Source organism: Muntiacus reevesi, chromosome 9 (assembly GCF_963930625.1).
Source record: "Muntiacus reevesi chromosome 9, mMunRee1.1, whole genome shotgun sequence".
NCBI lineage: Eukaryota > Metazoa > Chordata > Mammalia > Artiodactyla > Cervidae > Muntiacus > Muntiacus reevesi.
The window spans coordinates 12,790,381-12,814,616 of record NC_089257.1 but is presented as its reverse complement, the minus strand read 5'-3'; the positions used below and the strand labels follow the sequence as shown (position 1 = coordinate 12,814,616).

Below are 24,236 nucleotides of genomic sequence, written 5' to 3'. Positions count from 1 at the left end.
TTTGCTTCCACTAAGCCATTGTTTCAGCTTCTTTAATACAGAACTATTATTCTATCTCTATCTCTTACCTATCGTGTACCTACATCTGTATCTAGAGATAACTATGCTTATAACTATGTCCATATGTATAAGTGGACTGCATATTTCCTATCTCCCTGCGCTTTTTATGTTTCTTCATTTTGCATATCATTATAGCCCCAACTTCAAGGCTGTCCTTTATGAAGTACTTTCACTCCTCTCCCATCATACATAAAACTGAATTAGTCCCTTTCTGCTTTATACTTCTCACATACCCTATATCCTCTCATTTATTCTTTAGCACATTACATCACTAAAATGGATCCACTTGCTATTTATATGCTACTTCTTCAAGGGCAGAGTAAATTATTCTTTATTACTGTTCTGTGATTTCTTTCTTTTTTTTTTTTGCTATTTGTTTTTATTAGTTGGAGGCTAATTACTCTACAATACTGTAGTGGGTTTTGTCATACATTGACATGAATCAGCCATGGATTTACATGTGTTCCCCATCCTGATCCCCCCTCCCACCTCCCTCTCTACCCAATCCTTTGAGTCTTCCCAGTGCACCAGGCCCGAGCACTTGTCTCATGCATCCAACCTAGGCTGGTGATCTGTTTCACCATAGATAATATACATGTTTCTAAGGGCATATTTATACACTACTTTAAAAAAGAAAAGAAAAAAAAAAATAGCATGAGCATGAAATACCAAACTACTTGCAATCTTTTATTCATCTCTGAATCCCCAAAGAATGATTCACAATGTTGTATCTTTCATATGAAAAACAGGGACTTATCAATTTTTTGACAAAATAACAGCTCCATTAACAAGAAGCTTTTTAACCAAGATAATCTACAGAACATCTGTGTCAGGAAGTCACAGGGACAGTGGGATCTCACACTTAACATTTATCCAGAAGATCCTAACGCAGATGTTCCCAGAATCACACTTTAAAAATACAATTACAAGCAAAAACACAAAGGCACAGTCCCTAGAGTCTTATAAACACATGACAAATCAATGAACAAAGAATTGTTAGATGAAATGAGTTCTCACATAGTATTTTGACAATGGTCTACAGTGATGACAGAGTGTTTTCATAAAGAAAAGAAGTATTTAAGTTATTAAACATGACTCCATCTATCTAGACATATGACAATTTGTAGCTTATTCTCATCTTCACTTCTAAATAAGTGCTGAGTTCCCTCTTTTGTACTCCCCAGAGGCTTTTAGGTTTTTATTTCTCTCACACTTCATTTTCTTTTAAACTTGCCCAATTCTTGTCTCATTACCAAATGAGTCACTAAAACTTACTGTAGTTTTGATTTAGAAACACAGTTTTAAAAAGGCACTTTTGTACCTATACCTCCCTTCCATTGTATACTAAGTACTTAATATACAGCTATGGAATATGCTAATAGTTATTACTAATAATAGATAATGATTCTTACCCAGAAGGCACTTCATTTCCTTATTTTAAATGGGAATAATAATATCTGTTCTGTTTCACTCTAAAATATTTATGGACATCACAAAGTAATCCAAAAAGTATTTATTGATAATCAATACATTGTGTATTTATGCACTGTAGATGGAGAAATGAACCAAAGCTTCAAAATCCCTGCCCTTCTGGCATTCACACTCTAGTGGACACAGAAAGATAATACCACAATAAATCAATAGTTTTTCAAATGACTCTGGCATGGAGAAAAAGAAAGAAAGTGAAGGAAAGTTTGTTTAAATTTTAAATAGCAACATTTACAAAGGGCTCACATAAAAGTGACTTTTTAAATAACAAGCTGAAAAAGAAAGAAAAATCAATCAGATAATTCAAAGGAGACTATTCTAGGAAAAATAAGGACCAGAGGCAAAAATACCATGCATGATACATTTGGAAACCTGTAAGCCTATGTAAACTGGGCATGGAAAAATACACTGGTTCCAAAACGGGAAAGGAGTATGTCAAGGCTGTATATTGTCACCCTGCTTATTTAACTTACATGAAGATTACATCATGAGAAATGCCGGGCTGGATGAAGCAAAAGGTGGAATCAAGATTGCCGGGAGAAAGATCAATAACCTCAAATATTCAGATGACACCATCCTTATGGAAGAAAGTGAAGAAGAACTAAAGAGTCTCTTAAAAGTGAACGAGGACAGTGAAAAAGTTGCCTTTAAACTCAACATTCAGAAAACTAAGATCATGGCATCTGTTTCCATCACTTCATGGCTAATAGATGGGGAAACAATGGAAACAGTGACAGACTTTATTTTTCCGGGCTCCAAAATCACCACAGATGGTGACTGCAGCCATGAAATTAAAATATGCTTGCCCCTTGGAAGGAAAGTTATGACCAAACTAGACAGTATATTAAAAAGCAGAGACATTACTTTGCCAACAAAGGTCCACCTAGTCAAAGTTGTGGTTTTTCCAGTGGTCATGTATGGATGTGAGAGGTGAACTCTAAAGAAAGCTGAGAGCAGAAGAAAGGATGCTTTTGAACTGTGGTGTTGGGGAAGACTCTTGAGAGTCCCTTGGACTGCAAGGAGATCCGACCAGTCCACCCTAAAGGAGATCAGTCCTGGGTGTTCATTGGAAGGACTGATGTTGAAGCTGAAACTCCAATACTTTGGCCACCTGATGTGAAGAACTAGCACATTGGAAAAGACCCTGATGCTGAGAAACACTGAAAGGGGGGAGAGAAGGGGATGACAAAGGCTGAGATGATTGGATGACATCACCGACTCAATGGACATGACTTTGAATAAACCCCGGGAGTTGGTGATGGACAGGGAAGACTGGCTGTTGCAGTCTATGGCATCACAAAGAGTTGGGCACGACTGAGTGACTGAACTGAGCTGAACTGAGGCCTATGTGGGCATGTACAGAATTCATACAGAGGAATGCAGAAAGTCAAAGCTGATATGTCACCTAAAGCACAAATGTTTCACTTCATTGAGAAACTGATTTATCTCTGCCTATGAGATTTTATCAAGATATCACAACATTCACTGGAGAAAAAGAAGTTAATTGGTGGTTTATTTCAGCTTTCCTGTAAGAAGTGTCTACCAATAAATAAGCTGAAATCAGTTTATCTGCTTATATGCCAGCAACAAGGTGACTTAGGAGATTTTTCCTGTTCTTCAGCACCCAAGAATCCCAGAAAGAATAGATAGTAGTTACCAGAAGAGAAAATGCTAGAAAGAAAAAGATCAGGATGTAGAAACTTCAGGTTTATTAAGACATGGCAGGAAAATAGCCTGAAGGACCAGTCCACTACTGCAGAAGGACTTGATATTACATGTCACATAATGATTGCTTCTGGGATCTGAAAAGGTCTTGATTCACAGTCTCAGTGACCTGTGTGAATCCAGGCATACCCTGACTGGGGGGCAGCAGGAGTGCTGATAGGTGGAGAGATACCAAAACATCTTTGGGGAGTAAGATGGAAAATCACAACTGACCTGGCTCTCTTTGTTAGCCTAGAATGACAGGTGAGCATCTTCTGAACGGGGCATTTGTGGGTTTACTACGTCACAGCCATGAAGAGCCCCTCTCTGATGGAGGGAGAAACAGCAAAGGAGCAACTCAAGGACAGTAGAAAGCTACAAACTGTTAAACCTGGGTAACTAGGACAATCTACACAATGGACACAATCCAGTAACAGAGAAAATATACAGCATCCTTGTTCAAAAATAATGAAGGATTTCAAGACAGTGAGGAAGAACATTATATTTAATCTGTAAAGTTTCTGAAAACAGAGCCCTAAAATTGCATTAGTTACATGTACACAAAATCATCCATTCCTACAGCACTCAGGCCAGCAGAGCTGACAATGGGGTATATGGAGCAGGAGAGTATCCTCTCTTCTGCAAAAAGAAATGGAAGGAAAAAAGAAAGGAAGGAGACACAACCCAGAAAGCAAGAGCTCAGCCTGGTGAGATCACCCTAGAGATGAACCCTGATTAGTGGGCTAGAGCTTGAGATTGAGGACAGGAGAAGGGGGCAACAGAAGAGAAGGTTGCATAGCATCACAGACTCAATGAACATGAGTGTGAGCAAACTCCAGGAGATAGTGAAGAACAGTGAAGCCTAGTGCACTGCAATCCCTGGGGTGGCAAAAAGTCAGACATGAATAGATGCCTGAACAACAGCAACTGAAACGTAAAGATTTGCATGTGTATATCTTGAGCAAACAGTGTAAAAGTTGGTGGACCTGTCTGAGACTTTCTGATAATCTCTTCTTGACTTAAAAATAAGACACACAAAGACTTCTGTTTTGGATATGAACCTATTTTCTCAACACCTGCTTAGGAAAGTTCATTGATGCCTCTCTAAGCTGAATACCATCATTGTATTTCTTGCAGGATTTGGGAGGTAGGAGCCTGTTCTTATGGCAAACCTCAGAAGTACTTGGCAGCAGAAATGAGCGTGTCATTGGGAATCAGCCCTTTGGAGTTTCACTGTATCACGTGAGATCAAAGAGCTAATCATATGTTTCAGATATATTTTTTTCATATTTTCTAATTTATTATTTGACCTGAGAGTTATGTGGAAGGCAAGCAATGATTTAATGTGCACATTTTGAATATAGACTTATTTTTTTTTTTCTTTTATACTGAAACATCCTCTTCTCCTAAAATTTAGAGCTCTTAGTAATGTCCTTCCTAATGGACATCCATATCTTGAGCAAGGGTAGGCAAGAGCAGGACTATGAAATAGGTGAGGTGTTTAGCAATCACTTTATTGAGTATTTCTTATGTGTGGGACACTTTCTCATAGGCAATTTAATTGTTTCCTCAAAATGACATTTGGAGGTAGGGACTCCCACCTGTCATTTCAGCTAAAGAACCAGACCCTCCACTAAAGGAACAGTAAACTTTATTCAAAAGGGTAGCTTTTGAATTTCTGCCTTCCTGTAACCAATTGATTAGTTTTTCTTTTTCTCTTTCTTTTTTAAATTAAAAAAGTGTGGTAACACATATACAGGAGACTTGGGAAATACAGAATGAAATGACATATAGTTCCACTATATTTTACAATTATTTTCAAGTATAAAAATATAATTTTTAGTTGGAGTTTTAATATCAAACTCTCAAAAATTAATAAAATGAATATATAGGAACATAGAAGAATATAGCAGACCTAAAAACACCATGAACTAATTCAACATAATTAAGATTTATACAATTTTCACACAACAGTAAGGTACAAATTATATTCAAGTTCCCACAAACTATAAGCTAAGAGACACTGGAATATATCCAGGGACATAAATGAAGGTACAAAATTTTCCAGGTCTGAAGGTATTGAAACCATACCGAATCTGCTTTCTTATCACTGTAGAGTTATGTTAGAAATTGTTATCAAAAGATATTTGAAAATAATCCACATATTTTCAAGTGCAATGTGACATTTACCAAGAGGGATCTTTGACTTAACCATTGAAAGCTTCAATAAAATTAGAAAACTAAAAAAAAAAAAAAAGAGAGATAGAGAGAGAGAGAGAGAGGGTGATTGCAGAGAAGAAAGCATTTAAATGAGAAATTACTGTCAAAGATACTTTGAAAACCACTTTTCCACTTGTAGGAGGGGAAGCTGCCCGAACTCAGCCTGAAGTCACAGTTTGTCCCTTTTCCCTCTCTCATCTTTTTTGAAATTCTTATTTCAGTTTCTTTCCAGTCAGTGTTTTCCTTGTCCTCTGGTTCGTGTTAATCTTGACACTAGGAAATGCTCACATGGAATTACTCTCAAAGGATGCTCTCTTGCCTCCACAGAACTGGGTTTGACCTCCATCCTCCGCTCTGTCTTACCACTCTGTCCCATCCTTAGCTGACACACTCCGCTTTCATCACCTACTAATATTTCTGTTGCCACCACTAGACCACAAGCTCTTATCTGGAAGAACTGTAATCTCCACAGTTTAGCATCTGACCCGGAGATTAATACTTGATCAACAAACATTGATGCAGAAAATCAAGATCCCACACACTGTGTGTCTCATGATGCGGCCAAAAAAAAAAATAAAAATAAAAAGTTAACAAATATTGATGAGTAATTTACAGAGTGTGTGCAGTGTATAATTCAGCAAATATATTGCATTTCTTGTCTTCTTGTATATTGCTTCCCAGGTACACTTGCATTTATTGAATGCACAACCTCATCCCTCACACTTGAAATTCTCTAGGGAGATGATATGGGATGAGTGACTCTCTTTTTTAAAAACTGCAGGAAAAAAATGAATGGAAATAATTAATTATGGGTAATAGGCATTAAATCCTTAATATGTGCCAGGCATTGGCCTCACCACTTTACATGGATTAGTTCAGTCAATCCTCACAAACTCTGGATCCTTGGTATTATTATAATCACTTTACAAAAGGGAAACTGAGGACAGCAGAGGATAATTAACTTTCTCTGTCAAACTGCTATTAATAAATTGTGAGATTGGGTTTAAACAGATTGATAAATAGTCTTTGATTTCATGCTGTTTAGGAAAGAAATGTGGCAAGCTCATGCAGTGCCACATTCTGAGTAGAGGCAATCATTCATTCATTCATTTATTCATTAATCCATAGAGTTAATAAATTTTCAAGGGAAATCTTCTGTTTGCACTTTGCTGTGAATGTAGAGAGTATAATAGAAACTTAAATGATGGTTTGTGTCCTTAAACCATTTCCTTTTCACAGTGGGAAAGATGAGATATGCATATTTAAAGTCACACAATAGGATTTTAGATTGTTTAGAATTCTTGGAGACCATTCTGGAAAGTGGTAGTGTGTAGAGGTTGTACTTAATTACCCATAATAAGAAAGGGCTATAATAATAGTTCAAGAAATATTTATTGAAAATCATCTTATTCACAGATTTTGTGAAAAATGTTAACTTCAAACAGTGAGCAAAGCTACACATGAACCTGGCCCCAGTGGAGCTGAGACCTCCAAACTTATGCTGTTTCTTCTGGTTCATGGACAACATATTAAAGGGCAAGAGCCTAGATGAATAAGTGTAGTTCACTGTTCCAGAGCTGAGTACTTTTTGGTGAGATATTCTGCCATAAAGGCGTAGCCATGAAGAACCTGAAAACCCATCGTGATAATGCTAAGGCATTTGAGTCAAAGTTATCATTTATTGGAAACTGGAGGCATTGCCCTCTGAGTGACCATATTTCTTCTGAAGACTCTTTTCAGCACTTATTTTACATCTTTGTTCTTCAGGCTGCAGATCAATGGATTAAGTACTGGGTTTGCAAAGGTGTAGAAAACAGCTATTATCTTGGATTCCTCAGCATTCTTACTGTTGGTGATCTTAAATATGTGCAGAAGAGTGTTCCATAAAATAGGGTTACAACTGTCATGTGGAACCACAGATGGAGAATGCCTTGCACCTTCCTTCTGCTGATTTGATCCTGAGGATGGTGGCAAGAATGAAGGCGTAAGACACCAGGATGATGATGAGGGAGTGGCAGAGGTTGAAGCCTGCTGATACGAGCAAAGCAAGCCCTTTCACATGAGTTTGAGAGCAAGCAAGCCTAATGAGTAGTGTGAGGGAGAAGTACATGGGTGTGGGAAAGCGAGAGTCCAGTCTGATTAACACCATCGTGCCCAGGTTGCCTAGGGCGGTGGCGAGGTAAACGACCAGAAACAGCACAAAGAGGAGAGACTGGAGCTCTGGGAGATCCATGAGGCCCAGGAGAATGAATTCTCTCAGTACAGTGTCATTGGTGAGGGGCATTTTCTGCATTTGAAACAAATTCAATCAAAGGAGATATGAAGGTACACATTTTATTGTAATTAAAATGATTTTTCTAAGCCTCTAGATATTATTCAAAATGAGTACTGTCAAACACTGCTGTTTTACTTCTATTAAGCCATTGTTTCAGTTTCTTTAATACTGAACTATTATTTTATTTCCATCTCTTGTGTATTCTTGTATCTATGGCTGTATCTATAGATAACTATGCTTCTATCCTTAGTTATGTTCATAGTCACAAGAGAGCTGCTTAATCCCTATCTCCCTGCACTACTTTTTCTTCTGCAACTCTACTTATCTTATAAGGCCAAATTCAAAGCTGGTCCCTTGTGACACATTTCTCACTCTTCTCCCATTATGCCTGAGATTGAATTAATCCCCTTCTGTTCCACACTTCCCAAACACCCTATATATTCTAATTTATTCTTTAGCACATTACATCACTAAAGGAGATACACTTTCTACTCATGTATTAGTTCTCCAGGGGTAAAGTAAATTCTAGTTCATTATTGTACTGTGATTTCTAACCACATATTTACATACTAATTTTTAAAAGACAAGAAAAAATAATGTGAGCATGAAATACCATACTCTTTGTTCTCATCCAGTTCAAGTTTATCCTGACTTTGGGAAAAGGTTTAAATTGAGTTCTTCTCAAATGATGTTTTTTGCTTCCAAAGAACTGAATTTAACCTCCACCAGTTCAGTCCAGTTGAGTTCAGTCTCTCAGCCATGTTCAACTCTTTGTGACCTCGTGGACTGGAGCACGCCAGGCTTCCCTCTTCATCACAAAATCCCAGAGCTTGTTCAAATTCACGACCATTGAGTCAGTGATGCCATCCAACCATCTCATCCTCTGTGGTCCCCTTCTTCTTCTGCCTTCAGTCTTTCCCAGCATCAGGGTCTTTTCCAATGAGTCAGTTCTTCACATCAGGTGCTTGGAGTTCTTCACATCAGGTATTGGAGCTTCAGCTTCAGCATCAGTCCTTCCACTGAATATTCAGGACTGATTTCCTTTAGGATGGACTGGTTGATCTTGCAGCCCAAGGGATTCTCAAGAGTCTTCTCCAACACCACAGTTCAAAAGCATCAACTCTTCAGTGCTCACCTTCCCTTATGTTCCAACTCTCAAATCCATACATGACTACTGGAAAAACCATAGCTTTGACTAGACAGACCTTTGTCATCAAAGTAATGTCTCTGCTTTTTCATATGCTGCCTAAATTTGTCACAGCTTTTATTCCAAGGGGCAAGCATTTTAAAATTTAATGGCTGAAGTCACACTTTGCAGTGAAGAATCAGACATGACTGAGCAACTGAACTGAACTGAACTGAAAGAGTCTGGATGCCATGATCTTAACTTTTTGAATGCTGAGTTTTAAGCCAGGTTTTTCACTCTTCTCTTTCACTTTCATCAAGAGTCTCTTTAGTTCCTCTTCACTTTCTGTCATAAGGGTGGTATTATCTGCCTATCTGAGGTTATTGATATTTCTTCCTGCATTCTTGACTCCAGCTTGTGTTTCACCCACTCTGGCATTTTGCATAATGTACTCTGCATTTTAGTTAAATAAGCAGGATGGCAATATACAGCATTGACATATTCCTTTCCCAATTTGGAACCAGTCTGTTGCTCCACGTCTGGTTCTAACTGCTGCTTCTTGACCTGTTTACAGGTTTTCCAGGAGGCAAGTAATGTGACCTGGTATTCCCATATAAGAATTTTCCACAATTTGTTGTGATGCACACAGTCAAAGACTTTAGCATCATCAATGAAGCAGAAATATATGTTTTTCTGGAATTGCCTTGCTTTTTCTATAATTCAATGGATGTTGGCAATTTGATCTCTGGTTCCTCTGCCTTTTCTAAATCCAGCTTGAACATCTGGAAGTTCGTGGTTCACGTACTATTGAAACCTAGCTTGGAGAATTTTGAACCTTACTTTGCTAACATGTGAGATGAGCGCAATTGTGCAGTAGTTTGAACATTCTTATCATTGCCTTTCTTTTAAATGGAATGAAAACTGACCTTTTCCAGTCCTGGGCACTGTTGAATTTTCCAAATTTGCTGGCATACTGACCGCAACAATTGAACAGTATCCTCTTTTAGGATTTTAAATAGCTCACCTGGGATTCCATCACCTCTACTAGTTCGTTCATAGTAATGATAGTGATACTTTCTGAGGTCTGCTTGACTTCACATTCCAGGGTGTCTGGGTCTAGCTGAGTGATCATACCATCATGATTATCTGGGTAAAGAAGATCTTTTTTGTATAGTTCTTCTGTGTATTCTTGCCACCTATTCTTAATATCTTCTGCTTCTGTTAGGTCCATAACACTTCTGTCCTTTGTTGTGCTCATGAAATGTTCCCTTGGTATCTCTAATTTTCTTAAAGAGATCTCTAGGCTTTCCTATTCTATTGTTTTCCTATATTTCTTTGCACTGATCACTTGAGAATGCATTCTTATCTCTCCTTGCTATTCTTCAGAACTCTGTATTCAGAGGGATATATCTTTCTTTTTCTCCTTTGCCCTTCACTTTCCTTCTTTCATCAGCTATTTGTAAGACCTCCTCAAACAACCATTTTGCCTTTATGCATTTCTTCTTGGAAATGGTTTTGACCACCGCCTCCAGTACAATGTTATGAGTCCTTGTCCATAGTTCTCCAGGCACTCTATCTATCAGCCCTAATCCCCTGAGTCTGTTACCTACATACTACATGCTGTATCACCACTCTGCCCTATCCTTGGCTAATATACTGCTTTCATTACCTACTAATACTTCTGTTGCCAACAGTAGACTGCAAGCATTTTTGACATGGAAGTGATACCCACAGCTAAGAAGGTCCCTGGAGATAACAGTTGAGGAGCAAATATGTGCTCAATAAGGAGAGTGCAGGGTGTACTTAATTCAGTGACTGTACAACAAATCCTGGCTTTTCCCTCTCAGGTAATTTTGCATTCATTGAAGACATATCGTTATCCCTTGAAACTAACATCTATAGGGAGATAATATGGGATAAGTGACTCTCTTCTTTAAAACTATAGGGAAGAAAACAGAATTGGAGTAATACTTAGATTACTTAGTAATTATTAATTACTTAGATCATAGGCACTAAATACTTAGTATATGCCAGCATTGGGGCTATCACTTTACAAGCATTAGCTTAATTAATCCTCACAAATCCATGGGCCATTAGTACTATTGTCTTCATTTTTTAGTTTGGAAACTAAGGTTAGTAGAGTATAATTAACTTTCTCTGGGAGAGTTAAGTAATGCATTGTGAGGCTGGGATTCAAACAGGCTAATAGATTTATTTATTTTTTTTATATCAAGCAGTTTAGGAAAGAAATGTGACAAATTTACATAATATTAAACAGTCCCTGGATATTGAGGCATTCATTTATCCATCAATCCATTAATTCCTTCATCCACATAACTAACAAATACCCAGGGAGAGCATCCTATTTGTCACCATATGCTTAATGAAGAGTGTCTAGGAGAAAGTCAAAAGATCTTTCGTGTCCTTAAAGCATGTGTCTTCTTTATGGTGGGAGGGATGAGGCATTACAGTTGTACAATCCGGTTTTGAATAAAGAGTTAGAGGACTTAGTGGCTCAGTTGGTAAAGAATCTGCCTGCAGTGCAGCAGACCTGGGTTCAGCCCTTGGATCGGGAAGATCCCCTGGAGAAGGAAATGGCAACCCACTCCAGCACACGTGCCAGGAGCAGTCCACGGACAGAGGAGCCCGTAGGACACAGCCCATAGGGTCACAGAGAGCAGGACGCGGCTGTGTAACTAGCTCACTTTCAGTGAGAGTCACGTTGGAAAGTTGAACAGACGAGAGCTTGAATTACTCAATTATAATGCAAAGGCGTAGTGACAGTTTATTAAACCAAGTGTTATTTACTGAACCACCTGTATTCTAGGTTTTGGGATGTATACTGACTTTAAATTAGTGAGCAAAGCTAAACATGGACCTAGTCAGCTTGAAGGTGATGATCCTGGGGATAAGATAAACTAAACCAATCACAAAAATACTGTTAAAATTATAATTGTGAAAACTTAAATCATCTAAAGTTATATGATATTTTGAGAGCATTTACTAAGAGGATATGACTTGGGAAGATCAGCCAAGGAGGCAGTGGAAATGTAAATCCCAACAAAGACTAATGCTGAAACTGAAAATTAGCAAATTATAAAAATACAGTATTTTATGTACAGAGAAATACAAATTATCTGATAGTGCAGTCATCTGTATTACTAAAACTAATGGAAGACAGATAATGTAATATTTTTAGGTATAAAATTAAGTATCTGTGTATCTGCATTTATATCCCAATAAATTATTTGAGAATTAAACTTAAAATAAGAAATTCTCAGAAAAATAAAAAGGAGAATTAATTTCACACAAATTCTCACTGAAATAACTGAATATAAGGGTATATATTACACAGAAGAAAACTAAACCTGAAGTGTGGGAGGAAAGAGAACAGTGAGAGAGTCACTGACAAAGTTCACTAAAGTTAAAGGACTATTGATATTAAATAAGCATTCAATATACATATAATTACATTAATAATAATTAAAGTTCATTTTAAAATAAGTTATTATCAATAATTAAGTTTATACTTCCAAATTATGCCACATCAGTTAGAAGCAGAATGTAACCAGAATTAAAATATTCTAAGATCCTTCTGTTATTTCATTACAAAGTAGACTTACTGGTTAATGGAGAGTTCTGTCAAAAGTTTTATGAATGAGAATCCCACTGTGTGGTTAATCGCTCAGTCGTGTCTGACTCTTTGTGACCCCATGGCTGTAGCCCACCAGGCTCCTGTGTCCATGGGGATTCTCCTGGCAAGAATACTGGAGTGGGTTGCCATGCCCTCCTCCAGGGGAACTTTTTAACCCAGGGATTGAACCCAGCTCCCTCTTTGCAGGCAGATTCTTTAACATCTGACCCAGCAGGGAAGCCTAGTTAGACCAGCGTGTGTGTGTGTGTGTGTGTGTGTGTGTGTGTGTGTGTGTGTCTGTCTGTCTGTCTGTCTGTCTGTGTGTCTTAGTCACTCAGTCATGTCTGATGTTTTGTGACCCCATAGACCAGGGCTCAGTAGGCTCTTCTGGCCATGGGATTCTCCAGGCAAGAATACTGGAGTGGGTTGCCATTTCCTTTTCCAGAAATAGGCCAGTACTGATACCTAAATATATTTCTTAGAGAAGTAACTTAAAGTACTCAAAGATTTTTAACTGACATACAATGTACATAAAGAAAAAAAAAACAACAAAACACACAAAAACATTTCCTCCTGATTTGGTTGACGAGTTTTGAAAAGTAGTTTGGGAATTATTAAGCCTCCTGTATCTAACAAAGTATTGCTCAGGCAATTATTATTGCCTTAGCAGCGTTTGGAAATACTGTTATGAGTGTTGTGGGTAGAATTATCTGGCTTTATTCATTTTACAGACCAATAACAATGCTGTCTGGTCTTGTCATTGAATTTCTATGTAATTTTCATTTTAAATACAGTGAAATATCACAAGGTAACGACCTGACACATTCTTTCAAGTCTGGTAAGTGAATTGCAAAAGAAAAAATAAGCCAATGACAAAAAGTAACTTACTAACTTAATGTTCTCTCTAATTTGTCAGAGAGTGCAAAATATTACATACCACTGAACAAGTGTGTACCTGGTTTGACAAACAGTTTTTCTTGAATCACTTTCTTTATTACTCTTTTAACATCTTTGTTCCGAAGGCTATAGATGAAAGGGTTTAGCAGAGGACTCACAAAAATATAAAAAACAGCTACCACTTTGCCCTGTTCCACAGAGGTCTTGGAAGGAGGCCTCAGATACATGCAGAACAGTGTCCCGTAAAACACAGTGACAGCTGTGAGATGAGACCCACAGGTGGAGAAGGCCTTGCGCCTCCCTTCTGCAGAGCGGATACGCAGGATGGCTCTAAAGATGAAAACGTAGGATATGAGGATGATGGTGAGAGAACACGTGAGGTTGGATCCAGCCACCACGAACATGGCAGTCTCTTTGACGTAAGTGTCTGAGCAGGCCAGGACTAGGAGAGGTGGGTCTGCACAGTAGAAGTGGTTGATTTCTTTGGGTCCACAGAAGGAGAGGCGGAGCATCAGGATGGTCTGTGCAAGACCATTTGCAAAGCCGTAAATATAAGGAGCAGCAACAAGGGAGACACAGACACCTCGGGACATTTTGCTGCCATATAGCAAGGGTTTGCAGATGGCCATGTAGCGGTCATAGGCCATCACTGTGAGCATATAGTAATCCGTGATCCCCAAGGAAATGAAAAAGTTGAACTGTATAAAGCAACCAAGGAAGGAAATAGTTTTTCTCTCAGATAAGAGATTGACCAGCATCTGAGGCGTGACAGTGGTGGCATAACAGAGATCTACAAAGGAGAGGTGGCTGAGGAAGAAGTACATTGGAGTCTGAAGCTTTGAGTCAGCTCTGATTAACAAAATCATGCTCACATTGCCGAAGACTGTGATCAGGTAGATGACTAGGAAGATCGCAAAAAGGACAGGCTGCAGCTCAGCTCGGTCTGTCAGTCCCACGAGGATAAACTCGGTCACCTCTGTGTAGTTTTCCTTGAACATGGAGTTTATATGGCTTCCAATGATGTCTAAAGTAAGGGAAATAAAAGTGAATTTTGCCATTGTCGTTTTTCCATTCCTCATATCGTGTCATCTGATGCCTATTCCTTTCAAACTTGTAAATACATGTGGTATAATGAAATAATGGAGGGGACTTCCCTGGTGATCCAGTAGTTAAAACTTCACATTCTAATGCAGTTCGTGAGTGTTTGATCCCCAGTTAGACAGCTAAGATCCCAGATGCCTCATGGCCAAAAAACCAACACACGAAACAGTAGTAATAATACAACAAATTCAGTAAAAATTTTATATATGTGCCACATCAGAAAGTACTTTAAAAGGTGAAATATGCTAGTAAGCATGAACTATGTATTTTCAATATTGAACTTAATATAGAGATTTTTTACATAAAGGCAATAATATTTTCAAATGCTTCTTCACTATTCTTTTCATAGTTGAAAACTTTCATCTTTTCTATAAAATGTTACCATGAATCGATCACATAATTCCTAAAATATTGCTTCTCTTCAAAATTATGATCCTTTGTTTTCAGTATAATTTTAATGTGGTATCTATGTATCAATAATTGAAACTCATTTTTTTTCCACTGCTGAGTGGACTTACATGAGTGGAATAGACAGATGTTTATAGAACCAGTGTCTGTCTGCCTGCCACTCTAACCTCAAGGTCATTTTAAAGATCGTCCCTCACCTTGTGATGTATGTTCATTTTATCCACTCTTGCTTTCCTCTGTGGCCCTCACCAAATCTTACTTAACTTTTAAGATATCTCAGGATATCCTTAGCTTACTATATTACAGTCAATTATTGACGGCAAAAGTTGGTTCATAGGGCACAAACTAAACCTGTTTTTTGATGTAAAATCAGGTAAGTATATAGTAAATAAATAATATGTGTGTTTTTATACAAACACGTGTAGATGTGGTATTAAATTTTAAATTAGGGAGTAATAATGTATTAAACATATTATTGTGGAAGTAATAATGTGTTAAATATATTAAACATAATGTTGGAGAAGTAATAACGTATTAAATGTATTATTGGGGGAAAGTAACGTATTAGAAATTTCCTCTTAGCAGAAGAGACAATTATTTTAACATCATTGAGAGACATATCCCCAAACTGTAATGATTTTACTCTAACTCCTCCTCATTTTACCTCTTGCAAAGAATAAGGATAATCTCTAAAATAAGAATTCTCTTTAAGTTCTTAAAACATGTGAAAGATAACACTAATAATAATAACCATACTGCCCATAAAATTGAGAAAGCATGTAAGAAACCATAAGGTGCATTTCTCAACTTTTGTGTATGATAAAGGAGACCATGAAGGCCACGCTAGAAAAATCTACACTTTCTCTCAAGAGCACATAACCGGGTACATCGTTGTTATAATGACAGATACCAATTGCTGCAGTGCCGAGGATGGACACGGACCACATTTAAAGCACTTTGTAAATGAACCACTGCTGCTTTTTTGCCCATTTGCACTAACTCAGGAACCTCCTGAGATATGTGAACTTATTGACTAGGGTGGTAGAATAAAAGTGAAGTCATCTAAATCAATGAAATCACAGTCATTTGGTCTTCCGTTTATACGCTCCTAAGGCTATACTTCTTCTTATAAGTAAATGTGCTTTAGGGTATGGATTGTGTCTTTAACCTGTATTTATGGAGTCCTCAATCATCATCTCCATTCAGTTTTCACTGTGCAGAAATGAGACAGTGCAAGCAATTAACATTCCTGATCGCTTACATGAGTACTTTATGGGCATGATCTTTCTTTTCAAGCAACAGAACACAGTACCTTCACATGATTGGGCAAGAAATGCTCAGAGAGAAGTGGAAGAAATGGCTCTGAGGAATAGCAATCTTTGTACTCTCGACAGTCACCCTCACTCTGAGACTCTGTCATGTGGCATTTGATCTATTGCTTTTTCCCTTAAGATGCTGCTCCACAGTACACTTATAAATGTTTTTAGGAGTAGAAAGATACCAGAATTTAAACCTGTTCAGTTTTTGCATCTGTATGTTAATGAGGGTGGTAATTTTCAACTAATGAGATCTTGCACTTACCTCTCCTTGAGGTAAGTGTCCAAAACACCCAGTCCAGTGTTTAGAAATGGCGCCTGAATCTGAGTTACATTACAGCATTCTCAAATTTATGTTTGTGTCTTATATTTGGTGTGTGTGTTTATGACATCTCTTTTTATGGGAAACACATCACCTTCAGGTGAAAGCTGGCAATCAGAGGGGCAGGACAATAGAAAGGGGGCTTCCCCGAGGGCTCAGATGGTAAAGAATTTGCCTGCAATGCGGGAGACACCGGTTCAAATCCTGAGTTGGGGAGACCCTCTACAGAAAGGAGTGGCAACCCATTCCAATATTCTCTGCTAGAGAATTCCATAGACAGAGGAAACCAGTGTGCGACAGTCCATGGGATAGCAAAGGGCTAGACATGACTGAGGGGCTAATGCTTTCACTTATTTTTTCATTTTTATTGCAGAAAATAATCAAAAAGCAGTAATTACTTAGCTGATGATCTAGGCACAGCTAGATCTTCTTTTACCCCCATTACAGAGAAAAAGAAGAAAAATAACATTTAAAAGAACTTTCCCTAGATTATAAAATAATGATTTTCATACAATATTCAACGAAGAATTTACCTTCCATTGTATTTATTCTAAATCTGTACTGTTCTTTTCTATGCTAAGGCAGAACTTTTACTAAAATTCATTTAAGAACTGTTAAAAAAGACATTTGCTAATTTATGAGAATAGGTTTCAGGCTACGATTTTATTGATTAAAATATTTATTTTGGGATTTCAAAAAATTTTAATAATAACTAGTCCTACCTGTGAAACAAGAGTGATTTCCCAGTGATAGCATGGAAGTGAAGAACCTAAGGAATTTATACTATTATTGTCACAGAGGAACAAAGTCTCTAGGGTTCAATTATTTCTAACATAAAATCATTTAGACTATCAACAAGGGTTTCACTCTTTTTACAATCTTAAATCCATTGAGGACATAAATTCTTGCCAATCCCCAATATTATCAGGGAATAAAATCTCCTGAAGTAGTGAGGCAATGGGATTCATTATTTATTTTAACTTATGCCTAAATGACTTGATATTTTGAGACTTGACTTGAGGAACATGTTAGGTTCTCCTGTTTACAAGAAGAAAGATGGAAGAGATCATGACATGGGTGAACCATCGGATGATCAGACAACTTTTGTTGCATTTGGCCTACTTATGTCCTGATTCTGAACCTTGTTCTCTATATTTCAGATAGTTATAGTAATAAACGCACAGTGATGGGAACACTGTGGGTAGACATAATATAAATGTGCTGCTGATTCTTCCTTTGTCAGCCCAGCCCATCTAGATCTATTGTCTTTTTTCTCTACATTCTTGTTGCTGTTGTTGTTCCCTTGTATTTTAATCCTTAGATTCCATCAGTAGAGCCCCTAGGGTAACTAGTTCTGAGCTTGGCCAGTGGGAGAAATCAAGAGCATAACACAGGGGAGAGTAAGAGGAAAGTATCCAAACCTTTTTTCCATTTTTCTCCCAGTTTCATAATGAAGTGCTAGGGTGGCTGCATCCTTCCAAGGAAGATTCCTGCTGAGTTGTGGGTTGAGAAGGTGGGCTGGGCATTCTTCCTGGATCCAGTTTCTCTGGACTCCTGACAGTAGCACTTGTGTTGGCCTCGTCAGGTCTGGGAAGAAAACTGCATTCTAGATTTAACCTCCAGAGACTTCAACTTCTTGGACTGATTTCTTTAACTCTGACTGCATTCTCTTTATAAATTTGTTCCATTAAATTCTCTTTAGTTGACATATCTGAGTAGAATTTTGTCTCTCATCCTTATCCACACCAGGGTGGCACACACTAGCTATTCAATAAATGCTGCAGTAGAATATGCATTTCTGGCTTCAGTATTGCTGGATGCTAAAGGGGCCTTTGAATCATCATCATTCTGGATCATGGATCACTTGCTGACTAAACACAAGAATCAGACATGAACATTACTGTGATCATCACAGATAAAACTGGATTTGAGAATGTGTCTTCGACATGCTTTTCTGTCCCCTTTTCTTTGACAACTGGAATCACCCAGGCACAGCAGTGCAGTGAGATATCAACTGCTCTCTCCTCCCCTTTCCAGAGCAGGGTGTCTGAGTTGTTACCCATCACCTGTAAGTAAGTAGGTGTAAGTGGAGAATATCTGAAGTGTACTTCACGTCCCAGTGTGTTTATGGTTGCTTCCAGATATGTTTGACTTGAAATAAACATACGGTGCCAGTATACTCTCCGCTGGACGGAACAGCAGAGTACACAAAAGCACAGTCGGTTGTGGAGGATGCATGCGCATAATGTAGGCCAGCCATGTGAACTAACTTACATGATTGGTCCTGTGAACACACATTCACATCTTTGAAATTCACAACTTGAAAGTTCACATGTAAAGGACCTATTGTATGTCAATGCAGTTTTGCTGTTTGTGGCAACATGGATGTAGTTGGAGGGCATTGAGCTACTAAAATAAGGCAGAAAGAGACAAAAAGAAAGGATGTATGATATCACAAATAGGTGGAATATAAAAATACAACAGTATTGTGAAGGATTCAAAAAAGAACCAGAGTCACAGATATAGAGCCAACTAGTGGTTACCAGTGGGGAGAGGGAAGCAGAGGAATGCAATACAGCATTAGGGGAAAAAGAAGCTGTTATGAGAATATATAAAATCATGTGTATGACCCTTCTGAAAATTTCAAAAAACTATGGATTTTAAAGAATGATTCAGTCAGTAAAAATAATAGAATAACTTAACATAAATCTTATACATGTATAAACAGTTGTTCAGTTGCTCATTCACATCTGGCTCTGTGACTCCATGGACTGCATCATGCCTGGCTTCCCTGTCCTTCACCATCTCCCTGAGTTTCCTCAAACTCATGTCCATTGAGTCCGCAACGTCACACAACCATCTTATCCTCTGTCACCCCCTTCATTCCTGACCTCAATCTTTCCCAGCATCAGGGTCTTCACATCAGGTGACCAAAGCTTTGGACCTTCAGCTTCATCATCAGCCCTTCCAATGGATATCCAAGGTTGATTTCTTTTAGGATTGACTGGTTTGATCTCCTGGCTGTCCAAGGGACTCTTCAAAAGTGTTCTCAGCGCCGCAGTTCAGAAGCGTCAGCTGAGCACTCAGTCTCCTTTATGGTCTAGCTCAAACGTCCGTAAATGACTACTGGACAAACCATAGCATTGTCAATGTGGATCTTTGTTGACAAAGTGATGCTGCTGCTTTTTAATATATTGTCTAAATATGTCAAACCTTTTCTTGCAAGGAGCAAGGATCTTTTAATTTCATGGCTACAGTCATGGTCAACAGTGGTTTTGGAGCCCAAGAATATAAAATCTGTCATCATTTCTATTTTTTTCCCCATTTATTTGCTCTGAAGTGATGGGACCCGACAACATGAGGTTAGCTTTTGAAATATGAGTTTTAAGCCAGTTTTTTCACTCTTCTCTTTAACCTTCATCAAGAAGGTCTTCAGTTCCTGTTTGCCTTTTGCCATAATGGTGGTGTCACCTGCATATCTCAGGGTATTGCTATTTCTCTGGGCAATCTTGATTTCAGCTGGTGCTTCAGCCAGTCCAGCATGTGGCATGATGTACTCTGCAAATAAGTTAAATCAGCAGGGTGGCAATATATAGCATTATCATACTCCTTTCCAAATGCTGAACCTGTTTGCTGCTCCATGTCTGGTTCTAAGTGCTGCTTACTGAACTGCATACGTATTCCTAAGGAGGCAGCTTGAGGTGTTCTGGTATTGATCTGGTATTCTCATCTCTGAAAGTTTTCCACTTTGCTGTGACTGCACAGCCAAAGGCTTTGGCGTAGCCAGTGAAGCAGAAGCGCATGTTTCCCTGCAGTTGCCTAGCTTACTCTCTGATCCAATGGACGTTGTCAATTTCATCTCTGGTTCCTCTATCTTTTCTAAATTCAGCTTTACATGCGGAAGTTCTCAGTTCCCGTTCTCTTGAAACTTAGCTTGAATGATTTTGAACATTAATTTGCTAGCATGTGAAATGAGTGTAATTGTCTGGCAGTTTAAACATCCCTTGAAACTGAAACCCTACAGGGAGATAATTTGGGATAAGTGGCTCTCTTGTTTAAATATCATAGGAAAGAAAGCAAAATTGGAGTAATTACTTATGTAGATCATAGGCACTGAATCCTTAGTATATTCCGGCAGCAGGCTTACCACTTTACACGTATTAGCTTAATTAATCCTCACAAATCCATGGGCCATTAGTATTATTGTCTTCATTTTTTAGATTAGAAACTGAGGTTAGTAGAGTATAACTAACTTTCTCTGGGCGAGATAACTAATGAATTGTGAGACTGGGATTCAAGCAGGCTAATAGATAGGGGTTTTTTTTTGTTGTTGTTGTTGTTGTTTTTATCAAGCAATTTAGGAAAGAAATGTGACAAGTTTACAAAATATTTCACATGCTCTGGATATTGTGGCATTCATTTATCCAACAATTCATTCATTCCTTCATCCACTTAACTAACAAATATCCAGGGAGAGCATTCTATTTGTCACCATATGCTTAATGAAGAGTGTCTAAGAGAAAGTCAAAAGATATTTTGTGTCCTTTAAACATGTCTTCTTTATGGTGGGAGGGATGAAGCCTTACAGTTTACAATATGGCTTTAAATTATTAAGAATTAGAAGAGTTCCTTAGTGACTCAGTTGGTAAAGAATCTGCCTGCAATACAGGAGACCTGGGTTCAATCCATGGGTCATGAAGATCCCTTGGAGAAGGAAATGGCAACCCATTCCTTGCCTGGAGAATTCCATGGACAGGGAAGCCCAGTAGGATACAATCCATGGGATCGCAAAGAGTAGGACAAGACTGTGCAGCTAACTTTCACTTTCACTGAAAATCATGATGGAAAGTTGAAGAGAGTAGACCTTGAAATACTCAATTATAATGCAAAAGGCATAGTGAGTATACGAAATCAAATGATATTTACTGAACCACCTGTATTCTAGGTTTTGGGATATACGCTGACCTTAAATTAGTGAGCAAAGTCAACCATGGACCTAAGTCAATTTGAAGATGACAATCCTGGGGATAAAATACACTAAACCAATCACAAAAATATTGTTAAAATTGCAATCGTGAAAACTTCTATCGTCTAAAATTATATGATATTTTGAGAGCATATACTAAGAGAATATGGCTTGGAAAGATCAGCCAAGGAGGCAATTTAAATGTAAAAAGATAAATATAACTAAATTACAACAAAGACAAAGGCCGAAACTGAAAATTAGCAAATTATAAAAATACAATATTTTACTTACAGAGAAATACAAATTATCTGATAGTGAAAACATCTACATTACTAAAACTAATGGGAGACAAATGGTGGAATATCTTCCAGTCTGAAAAGAAAGTCTTTGTGTATCTACATTTATATCCAAATACATTCTTTGAGAAGTACAGTTAAAGCAAGAAAAACCCACTTCAATATTGTAAAGTAATTAGCCTTCAACTAATAAAAATAAATGAAAAAAAAGTTAAAGCAAGAAATTTTCAGATAAATAAAAAGGAGAATTAGTCTCATGCAAATTCTCACTGAAATAATTGAATATAAGGGTATATAATAAACAGAAGAAAACTAAACCTGAAGTGTCGAAGAAAAGAGAAAAGTGAGAGATACATTGACAAAGTTCACTAAAGTTAAAGGATTATTGCTATTAAATAAGCATTTAATATAATGATAATTACATTCATATATAATAATAAAATGTAAAGTTCATTCATAAATAAAAAGTATTGTCAATAATCAAGTTTATACTTCCAAATGATGTCACATAAGTTAGAAGCAGAATGTAACCAGAATTAAAATATTCTAAGCTTTCTGTTATTTCATTGCAAAGTAGACTTACTGATTAATGGAGATTTCTGTCAAAAGTTTTATGAATGAGAATCCCACTGTGGGGTTAGTCCTTGGTCATGTCCGACTCTTTGGGACACCATGGACTGTAGCCCACCAGGCTCCTCTGTCCAAGGGGATCTCCAGGGAAGAATCTTGGAGTGCGTTGCCATGCCCTCCTCCAGGGGAACTTCCCAACTCAGAGAAGGAGCCCAGGTCCCCTGCTTTGCAGGCAGGCTCTTTACCGTCTGAGCCACAGGGAAGCCTAAACAGACCAGAGCGTGTGTGTTTCAGTGCTCAGTCATGTCCGCCTTTTGTGACCCCATGGACTGGGGCTCACCAGGGTCTTCTGGCCATGGGATTCTCCAGGCAAGAACACTGGAGTGGATTGCTATTTCCTTCACCAGAAATAGATCAGTATTAATACCTAAATATATTTCTTATAGAAGTACCTTAAGATACTCAAAGATTTTAACTGATGTATAATGTACACAAAGGAAAAAAATAATCAAACAAACAAAAAAAGTTCTCCTCCTGCAATGACAAGTTTTGAAAAACAGTTTGGAAATTGTTAAGCCTCCCATATCTAACAAATTATTGCCTTAGCATCATTAGGAAATTCTGACTTCTGTATCTTTTTACTGTTATAAATATTGTGGGTAGAATTAGCTGAACTTTATTAATTATACAGAGCAATAACAATGGTATCTGGTTTTGTCATTGAATATCTATGTGATATTAATTTTAAATACAGTGAAATATCACAAGGTAATGACCTTTCACATGCTTTCAAGTATCGTGAGTGATTTACAAAAGAACTCAAGCCAATGACAAAAAGTTACTTATTAATTTAATATTCTCTCTAATTTGTCAGAGAATACAAAATATTACATACTGTTGAACACATGTGTACCTGAATTCACCAACAATTTCTCTTGAATCACTTTCTTTATTACTCTTTTAACTTCTTTGTTCCGAAGGCTGTAGATGAAAGGGTTTAGCAGAGGACTCACAAAAATATAAAAAACAGCTACAACTTTGCCCTGTTCCACAGAGGTCTCAGAAGGAGGCCTCAGATACATACAAAACCGTGTCCCATAAGATACAAAGACGGCTGTCAGGTGAGACCCACAGGTGGAGAAGGCCTTGCGCCTCCCTTCTGCAGAGCGGATACGCAGGATGGCTCTAAAGATGAAAATGTAGGAGATGAGGATGATGGTGAGAGAACACGTGAGGTTGGATCCAGCCACAATGAGCATGGCAGTCTCTTTGACATAAGTGTCTGAGCAGGCCAGGACTATGAGCGGTGGTTCTGCGCAGTAGAAGTGGTTGATGTCCTTGGGTCCACAGAAGGAGAGGCGGAGCATCAGAATGGTCTGTGCAAGACCATTTGCAAAGCCGTAAATATAAGGAGCAGCAACAAGGGAGACACAGACACCTCGGGACATTCTGCTGCCAAAAAGTAAGGGTTTGCAGATGGCCACGTAGCGGTCATAGGCCATCACTGTGAGCACATAGCTACCTGTGATCCCCAAGGAAATGGAAAAGTTAAACTGTACAAAGCAACCAAGGCGGGAAATAGTTTTTTTCTCAGATAAGAAATGAACCAGCATCTGAGGAGTGACATTGGTCGCATAACAGAGATCTACAAAGGAGAGGTGGCTGAGGAAGAAGTACATTGGAGTCTGAAGCTTTGAGTCAGCTCTGATTAACAAAATCATGCTCACGTTGCCGAAGACCGTGGTCAGGTAGATGACTAGGAAGACCACAAAGAGGACAGGCTGCAGCTCAGCTCGGTCTGTCAGTCCCACGAGGATAAACTCAGTCACCTCTGTGTAGTTGTCCTTGAACAT

At 38.1% G+C, this 24,236-nt stretch overlaps 2 protein-coding genes across 2 annotated transcripts; both read right to left on the bottom strand.

Annotated features, from left to right (window-relative positions):
* Positions 1 to 7,375: 7,375 nt before the first annotated feature.
* Positions 7,376 to 14,402, bottom strand: LOC136175667 (olfactory receptor 5M5-like). The gene is made up of 3 exons (XM_065945917.1): positions 13,463 to 14,402; positions 9,898 to 10,019; positions 7,376 to 7,759 (listed from the first exon to the last, which is right to left on the bottom strand). The coding sequence occupies exons 1-3, from the start codon at positions 14,400 to 14,402 to the stop codon at positions 7,376 to 7,378; spliced, it is 1,446 nt and encodes a 481-aa protein (XP_065801989.1).
* Positions 14,403 to 18,422: 4,020 nt separating this feature from the next.
* Positions 18,423 to 24,236, bottom strand: LOC136175666 (olfactory receptor 5M5-like). Its single transcript, XM_065945916.1, has 4 exons — positions 23,297 to 24,236; positions 19,967 to 20,109; positions 18,719 to 18,835; positions 18,423 to 18,617 (listed from the first exon to the last, which is right to left on the bottom strand). Exons 1-4 carry the CDS (start codon positions 24,234 to 24,236, stop codon positions 18,423 to 18,425), a joined length of 1,395 nt encoding a protein of 464 aa, XP_065801988.1.

Excerpts from the sequence above, each read along its gene's own strand:
- LOC136175666 (XM_065945916.1), bottom strand. The coding sequence starts at position 24,236 with ATGTTCAAGGACAACTACACAGAGGTGACTGAGTTTATCCTCGTGGGA. Across the intron at positions 20,110-23,296 it reads GAAATTGTTGGTGAATTCAG|AGTACATCATGCCACATGCT; the intron begins GTACACATGTGT and ends ACTTATTTGCAG. Across the intron at positions 18,836-19,966 it reads TGAAGACCTTCTTGATGAAG|GACCAATCATGTAAGTTAGT; the intron begins GTTAAAGAGAAG and ends GTGTGTTCACAG.
- LOC136175667 (XM_065945917.1), bottom strand. The coding sequence starts at position 14,402 with ATGTTCAAGGAAAACTACACAGAGGTGACCGAGTTTATCCTCGTGGGA. Across the intron at positions 10,020-13,462 it reads AAAACTGTTTGTCAAACCAG|ATAATCATGATGGTATGATC; the intron begins GTACACACTTGT and ends TTCTTTACCCAG. Across the intron at positions 7,760-9,897 it reads TAGAGGTGATGGAATCCCAG|AAAATGCCCCTCACCAATGA; the intron begins GTGAGCTATTTA and ends TTTCAAATGCAG.